This window comes from Seriola lalandi, unplaced genomic scaffold (assembly GCF_002814215.2).
Source record: "Seriola lalandi dorsalis isolate HSWRI2012SDOR001 ecotype SW California unplaced genomic scaffold, Sedor1 jcf7180002054688, whole genome shotgun sequence".
NCBI classification, from domain to species: Eukaryota; Metazoa; Chordata; class Actinopteri; order Carangiformes; family Carangidae; genus Seriola; species Seriola lalandi.
In genome coordinates, this window is record NW_019525241.1 from 2,748,791 (window position 1) to 2,757,414 (window position 8,624).

The following is an 8,624-nucleotide window of genomic DNA, read 5'->3' on the forward strand; positions in this document are numbered from 1 at the left end:
GGGGGGGGGGGGATTTATGGGGGAGGTAGGGTATTTTGGGGTTATGCATCCTCAGGGGAGATGAGCACCGATATTTATTAAGCTGGAGGCACTTTCTGACTTGAACCTGACCATAGACCTTTTCATGTCAGAGTTCATTTAATTATAATAATAGTTAATTTGTTGATCCCAATCTCAAAACAAGTGATGATTGGTGCATTACATGTATGATTTATATATGAATTAAATTTTTAAATAATGTTTTCAAAGGTGAGTCAGGCAGGTAATGAAAGTAAATTTGACTCTGACATGTTTTTTCTAAGTGAAGTTACGTTCAGCTCTGGTTCTGTTCAGTTTGGTCGGTTGCCTGTTCAAGCTCCGCTGCTAAAAAGCTGCTGATTTATTCAATGTGAAGATTAATTGTCAGAAGATTGGTACTGAACACTTCTACCACAGCGAATAAAGTCAAATTTGGACGATGGCTTTCCAAGGCTACACATCCTGTGATTTTGGATAATTGTGGATAATTACAGTTGTGACTATTTTGATCCTGTTTTCTTTCTGCTACATTAATAATTTATAAAGGAACCGTTGAGGCTCAGATAACCTTCCATACACTGGTGAAGTTCCCCAGTAATCCTACTCCTGTGAAAATCTGTGTTGTCATTTTCATGTGTTGTTTTTATTTCTTTTTTTCGTAGATACAAAATTTTACTTGGCTTAATTTAGAAAATTTCATTACATACATGAAATTAGATACCCAGGGTTTTTGTGTAAGATTAGTCTCATCAGTATAATATAAAGACAAAAGGATGCTTCGCTACAAAAAGGTTATATAATAGTTTCTCCTTTTGCCCTCAGTTTCCAGTGTGGTGGAAAACGCAGCAGTACGGGACGACACAAAACCAGCCAATCCTAGAGGTGACGACTGTCCAACACTGTCCAACACATTGCTTCGCATGTCCTCCGTATGTGACCTTGAACTTCTGACCTCTGACCCTCAGGTGCGGCGCGACAGGTGTTCATGCCTGAGTCGGACGCCTCCAACTTCTTCAAACGCCGCACTCGCCGCTCGACCCGATACTATGAGCTCGTAGGTACGTTCCAATAAGTACTTTTCCATCTTTATTCGAGTTCTGCTGGCAAAGTCTGCGACAGCTGGAAGGTGGCCTGTGTGTTTTCATGCTAATGTTCAACATGGAGAGTGGACGTCATTTTTGTAAAATGGTGAAAGATGTGATTTTTTTTTTATTAATTCAAGTGGGGATTTCTTCTCTGACACTTTTTCGTCTCGGGGAGGGAGGACCCGTCTGTCACCTCGCGAACAGAAAAACCGACAGGACTTTGAGTGAAATGTTTGGCTGGTGGTTAGAGGACGGGGGCGGACAGCTGTACGCGCGGTTGATTTGCTCGAGTGGTTGATGTGGCCACACTGCGGACGGTCCTAAATACGGCATGTTTGGCCTCCCGTACAAACTTGTGTGTGTGTGTGAGCTTGTGGGGGAGTGTTGGCCGGTTTATTGGTTTTCTAGTTAAATTCTGAAGATGATATAGTTTGAGGTTTTGACTGAAAGCTGCGAAAGTTAAAGAGAGAAACAGAGGCAGAGCAGTGGAAACTCAAGCAGGTGTTGTTCTATACAGTAGCAGCTCTTACACACACACACACACACACACACACACACAGGAGCTGGAGGCAGCAGAAGGAGTCACAGGGTAGTATGGAGCAGACTCTCTCAGTTTCTCAGCACAATAAGCTCATTATTCCACAGCCAGCCATCAGTACGATGCACATCGCCAACGCACCTCAATCCAAACAGATTAAACACCGAGATGAGAGGTGTTTCAGCACAAAACTTGTAAACACATAAGAAATTATCATCAGAAATATCTCTAAATCAGCAACTAAACACAGATTCATACACCCATTTAGCTGAGATGAAAGCATGGAAATGGACAAACTTGCCAATATTCAGCTGCCGACAGTGATTTCCATCATTTCACTCAAGTATGTCTCTCAATTTCTCCCTTTTGTATTGGAAAACCCATCAGAGAAGCACATGTGTGCCCCAGAGCAGACCTCCAGAGAGAGGCTGTGGGCAGTTTCACCTTGCCCACCCATCAGAGTACCAAACGGTGTCTTGGCTTTGTGAAAACACACCCGCATTCCTGGAAAAAAGTTGATTTTGTCCCTTGCCAGTCCAGTCCATGAGAATGTGAGCTTCGTGAGTGTGTGTAAAGGACTTTTTTTTTTTACAAGAAAAGTGATGAGCAGGTAGCTAAGACTGGAATGTAAGGAGCAATTTACTCTCAGCTTAAGATACAAAGGTGCATTATTGACTAAGAGAAAGCACCCCATTATTTAAAAGACAACATACAAATCAGATAGATGCAATATTGCAAATATCTTTTGTTGCATTGCAAAACAGGGGGTCGCCACAGTTATATATTTGGTAATCTATGCAGTAGACGTTGAGAACGACCAACCGACTCCGCCAAAAAGAGAAAGCCCCGACACGTGGAGACAAGAGAATGAGCTATTACTTTGAAAATAGAAGCAGAAGCAGAACGAATACTTGTTAACAGACAGGTCATTTTTACACAAGAAGCTGGTGTGAAGGTGCATGTGAGCCGTGTTTCCTACAGTACAATTAAGCTACACATCATTGGACTGTTTGGAGGGAAAATAAGTTTGCAGAGTAGATGGTCTGTGTGTTTACATGAAATGTGGTGATGTAATCCTATGGAGGTAAGTTTGTTTCAGTATTATTTGTGTGAACAGAGCAACAATCCGTGTGTAAATGTGTAATCTGTAAATATAAAACACCTTCCACAAATACAAAAAATAAATTAGCCAATTCCAAAACATTTCTTGCAAATATAAAACAGATATCCTTTTACAAATACACAAACAAATTCCACAAGTAAAGAATGATCTGTGAAAACATTCAATTCATTTACAAATAAATGAAAAGCATTTGTGAATATCTTCCCAACATTTACAACTTTCAAACAGACATTTGTCAATCAATTTTTTATTTGCGAAGCGAAAAAGCATGTCTTGCCTTACTATACTATGACTCTTTATACCTTACTATATGATGTTTTTATGCCTTACTATAATATGACATTTTTATACCTTACTTTACTATGATGTTTTTATGCTTTGTTACTTTTTATGTCAGAACGGGCATTGGACCTCAGAATAGAGACAGAACACTAAACACTTCAGCAATAACAGTGCAAGGGAGTTTATTGGGGAAAAAGCAATAGTGAAGGTGAATGCAGAGAGGGAGTGGGTCCGAGGAATCCAGGTGTCTAGTGAGTACACAAGACAGGAGTATGGAAGACTTGAGACCAGGGGCAGGTGAGTGAACACACACTTGAAACACGAGGGGCGACTGGAGGCAGGTGGGTGGTGTGGCTGCAGCAGGATCAGCAGCACACAAATCAGGAAGTCTTCTGAAGCACAGGAGAACAAAGAGGTAATACTGGCAAAAACACTAGGTAACCCTGTAGTCACACAAACTAATCAGAGTGGCAGGGAGAGTAACTGCCACAGTGAAGAGCGAAACACTGTGGCCACGAATGGCTGGATGACCGGGGTAGATATACTGCAGATGATGAGTGATAGATTGCAGGTGTGGTGGTAAGATGCTGTCCAGACCACGCCTCTGCTGAGTCACCTAATGTCAGCAGGAGCACCCAGACACACACACACACACACACAGGGGAGGGAGAAAAAACACTGGGAGACACAGTGGGACTGTGACACCACTATGACTTTTTTATGACTTACTATAAAATGGCTTTTCATGCCTAACTAAACTATGATGTTTTTATGACTTGTGTATTTTACTCCAATCTGCTTCCTAGGCAGAGAGCTGTGAACTGTGCATGAACTCTGCACAGAGGGCTGAAGCCCCGCCTCTAGCCACGCCCCCCCTGAAAATGCTAGTAGGCCTGGAGAAGGTAGACTTGGTCAGCACATTTGTGGCCCAATTAGCAGCACGCAGTTTCTGTGTTTAATTCAACATATGTACAAATGTGTGCATCACTCTTGACATAATTTGGTTAAAGTAAAAGTAAAAGAATATACTTGGCTTTCATTTTTTAGAGTTTTATCAAACCAATACACGGTACAAAATGTGAACATCAAAAGACTCCCCGAGGCGCCAGGCAAAGGCTGTGAGAAATCCCCATGCCTTATTATACTGTCGTTTTTTATAACAACAACCTGTGCGGAGGAGTTCAACAGAAATCTCTCAGAGCAGTTGAACAGCTTCTCCCCGCTCTGTGTGATGTCACTCACTTTAGCCGCGAACATTTCGCCACACCCACACAAACATACAAATCTGGAAAGATCCAGAAACGTTCATGAAACCCGAAATGATACTGTGTTAAAACTATGAATGGGATTTCTGTAGAGGTAAATTTGTCTCAAAATTTGTCTCACAAATGGACTGATTACAATAAACTCAGTGGTAAAGAAGTAACACCAGTTATCTCTCTACAGGTTGGGTGGGAATGAAATGTGGTCTGTGTACAATGTATCTTCATCATCACAGTGTAAAAAATCCAGCACCCTGCTGTCGTTCCCACAGTCCACAACATGAATGTTTTCTGTTGCCACGGGAACAGGTGCCAGTTTAGTAGTTAACGTTAGCTTAGCCTACATATTAACAATGAACAATAAAACTGCAATACATAATTTCTTAACTAAACAATCATCAACACCAACAGCCATACCATCAAAGACCTTAACCAGGTCCTGCCACTTCAAATCTTACAACCGTCAACGTAGTGCACATTACTTGTGGACAATTATTTTGGGAAAACAACAACACATAGAAGACTATGTGCTCTTAGTATGAAAAGTTGAAATGTTGTTGTCTTCCAAAAGTGGCCGAGTGATACGAGTCACTTTTGGTTCAGACTGGCGGAAAGTTTGGTTCAAAACTCTGTGTGTGCAAAATTGACAAGCGTAGAACTGACCTCCACAAATGCTTTTTCGCTTCACAAATAGAAAATTGATTCATATTCATGTCTGTTTAAAAGTTGTAAATGTTGGGAAGATATTTCATTTATTTGTAAATCAATTGAATGTTTTCACAGATCATTTTTTATTTGTGGAATTTGTTTTTGTATTTGGAAAAGGATATCTGTTTTATATTTGCAAGACATTTTTTTTTGTATTTGTGGAAAGTGTTATATTATAGTATTATATTTACAGATTACACAGCTTATCGACCTGTTCACACAAATAATATTGAAGAAAATGTACCTCCATAAAGTCCCCACATTTATAAGCCAGGTGTAACTCATGTTAAAGTGAGGGGGAAAAACACAGACGGAGTAGTAAAGTCTAATATGTACAGTGGCTGCCCTGTACCTGTACCTGTGGGGATGTTTGTTTTTGTACAGAGAGGGAACAGGAGGGAGGGTTAGGTGTTTATACAAATATCTAATATATTAAGGTAAGTAGTGTGGGTTACCCATATGTATTTGTTTTCAACACCTCACTAGACCAGTATACGCTCTTGCATTTCTAATCATAGTGTAAACATGAGGCGCTTGTGCGCGCAGACACCTAGCAGTTACGACCACAGAGGTGATTCTGAGCACCGCGATTGCGTCACAGCTGTGCAAGATACAGGCATGAAATTTTACAGATGTTTAGTTGACATCAAAATGAAGGCCATGTTCGAGGATAGGTGTGGTCCGACCCATGAGCACCGAGTACTTATGTAATAATATAGTAATGAGTACTGAATACTCGGCCTCTAGTAGATTCTGTTCCCGGTTTTCCAGTGATTCAATAGTTAATGAGACTCTGCAGCCGTGCTAGCAGCTCTGTGAGGCTGTACTTTAGCACAGCATCGCCTTCAAGCCAAATGTCAATCTGCCACTAGCATTGCTCAAAATCACACAGCAGATGATACATCAGGTTGTTTAAGGAGGAAACAGTAATGTCTCCCTCTGCTCCATCTGTCAGTATTGTGAGTGGGTGAATACAGATAAAGTTCCTGTCTTCTTCTCTCCACAGCTGAGCAGAGGGTAAAGATTGCAGCGAGTGAGCACAGGCGGGAGTACAACGAGGAGCAGAGGAATGAGTACGAGAACTACGCCGAGGAGGACCGTGACGGTAAGACCTGGATGCGGCTGCTTTCGCTTCCAAAAAAGGAACAAAATGGCGGTGAAACAAAAGTAGAAACAAGTTCCTATAATGGAGAAATGATCCTCAGTGAGTCCCTCATTTCCCCCTTTCCACAGTGGGCCGAAAATACCAACATTTAACATTCAAAATACATCAAAATCATTCCACTCCAAGATGGTGCATAGAGACAGTATATCAACTAACACAAATTAATGCCAACTTTTTGTATCATGTTGTGAGGTCTGTCCTAAGCTGATCCTTGTGGAAAACCTGAGATATACTTAAAGGCCAGTTGTCACGAGAGGGCTCGAGAAGGAGCACAGGGAGAGAAGCCAGAGTTCTAGTTTGGATCTTAAATGAACCCCTCCGCACCCTCCGGCCCGCGTACCGCAGCAGATTGCCTGGGACTCCACACCAATTCAAAGTGTTCATTTGTGGTTGACCCCAAGCTGACAATCTTCCCTGTGGTTGTCTGTCCAGTGTGAAATAGTTGCAGTGACAGTTTCTAAACTAAGAACTGCTAACCATAAAGATGCGATTGGGTTTTGCATGTCAGGTACACAGTGTTTTGGGAGATTTGGTTCAGTGACTTATTATAGGAAAACAAAAAGATCTCCACCAGCTAGCTCATTGGTCACATTACATAATAGCGTAATGTCACTTATAACACTTATTTTTTCACATCTCTAGATTGTTGCATTTACTCCATGTCAGCACAAGGAGAACAACAAAGATATGACACTGTTCAAATGCATAGATGCATTATTCCAACATAATTAGCATCACCGCTAGCCTTGTAGTCAGAGAGGCTGAATGGAAATCTCGCCTAAATCAGCAAGTGATGGTGACTTTGCTGCCATATTGTCTGCGGTTTGCTAACAAACTTACTGTTGGTTTCACCAAGTGGGAGATATATTAGCTAAAAGAAATTCCCAGTATGTCTTATTTAGGACCAGGAGGTTGCTACATGTATGCTAAAGGTTGCTAAATGCCAACAATTTATAGCACTAGTATTAATCCTAATACCAACAAGGATATCTTAGCAAGAATTGGTTATTCCTGGTTTTAAAAACATTTTACTTTAGGGAACTATTTGTAAGTTTAGCTGTTGCTACATAGCTACTGATCGTTAGACCCACCTGGTCGCTTGGCAACCGGTTTAAAGCTTGTGTGAAGCAGCAGATCAACACACATTACGATATAAAGGCATAAACTTTTGTCAGTATTGACATACTACACATAGTTAGCACAGATGGATTTACTGAAACGATGAGTACAAAAGTATAATTAAGGGTATATTTGTTTTCGTTAGTTTGCTACCTAAGAATTGGGAGCGTCCCCACAATGTTCTGTCGCGTTTTCACTCTGGGAGGGTCAAGTCAAGACAGCAAGAGCAGCTATTCGAAAAAACTGGATAATTTAGGATAAATGAGGCTAAAATTAGAATTGGAAGAGAAAACTATAATATATGTATATATATATGTATATAAAACACCCCCACACATTCCTTATACCCATTTCAGGAAGTTGGCATCCCTATATAGCTGCTCTCATTGAACTTCTTTCTTGTTTAATCCACAGAGGTAAACGAGAGATCGAGGGAAACAAACGAGCAGCTGCGAGAGTATAACTACGATGGCCTCTATCCTCGCTACTACTGGTTCCACTGAGCAAACTCCGTCAATGGAGCAGTATTGACACTGCCATCACCTGTACCAAAGGTGATTCCTGACATGTTGACAGCAAGTGCTACAGTTATCGCCATATTTTTCCTACTTCAATTTACAAGACAAAAGTTTTCTTTCCTTTCGCTTCATTTTTATACACTCTAAACTGTGCAATATGTGTCTCCATGTCAAACTGTAAAGTGTATTCAAAGTGGACTCTTTGTATTGTTAGCTAAACCTTATCATATTAAATGGAGGTTATATATTTTGCATGCTTGTTTTTACTGCCTTTTACATGTACATAGAAGCTACACAGTGTCCTTTATGTCAGTGTGATACATTAGCAACAATAACTCAACCTCTTATATAAAGTATTGACTTGATTTACCAGAGGGGGATTATGGTTTTATATTTGCTAAGAAACTGACTTTCTGACATTTCTTTAAGTCAAAATGACAAATAAAGATGAGTTTTTCTTGACTCCCAGTGTGTGTGTTTTAACTCCGGCGAGCCCTGTCTGGTATTTGGAGTATTTAAAGGGAGGGAGGCGGAGTGGAATAAAAGAGTAGATGAGGTGAGCTGCAGAAGTCGTCAGGCTGAAATGAATCCCACATTCCAGAGTGGAAATATTAGACACAAACTGGGCAAAGAAGAGACGGAGAAGGCAGTGAAAGGAGGAGTAAAAAAAAAAAAAAAAAAGCAGCAACGGGATAATGAGCACAAATGAAACCCTCAAAATGATGTGGCATGGCACTCTATACTTACTGATCACACACTGTCATATGCAGAGACCTTATTTTATCTTTATACTGTGATTCCACTTC

The 8,624-nt window shown here is 40.7% G+C and overlaps 1 protein-coding gene across 1 annotated transcript in view; it reads left to right on the forward strand.

The window, feature by feature from the left end:
• ucmaa (upper zone of growth plate and cartilage matrix associated a) overlaps nucleotides 1–8,280 on the forward strand; it is an 8,460-nt gene extending 180 nt beyond the window's left edge. The window contains exons 2-5 of the mRNA XM_023423021.2: nucleotides 841–900; nucleotides 984–1,076; nucleotides 6,023–6,121; nucleotides 7,715–8,280. Coding sequence (XP_023278789.1) covers nucleotides 841–900; nucleotides 984–1,076; nucleotides 6,023–6,121; nucleotides 7,715–7,803 — 341 coding nt within the window. The 3' untranslated portion in view covers nucleotides 7,804–8,280. The remainder of the gene's footprint in view (nucleotides 1–840; nucleotides 901–983; nucleotides 1,077–6,022; nucleotides 6,122–7,714) is intronic.
• The last annotated feature ends 344 nt before the right edge of the window (nucleotides 8,281–8,624 follow it).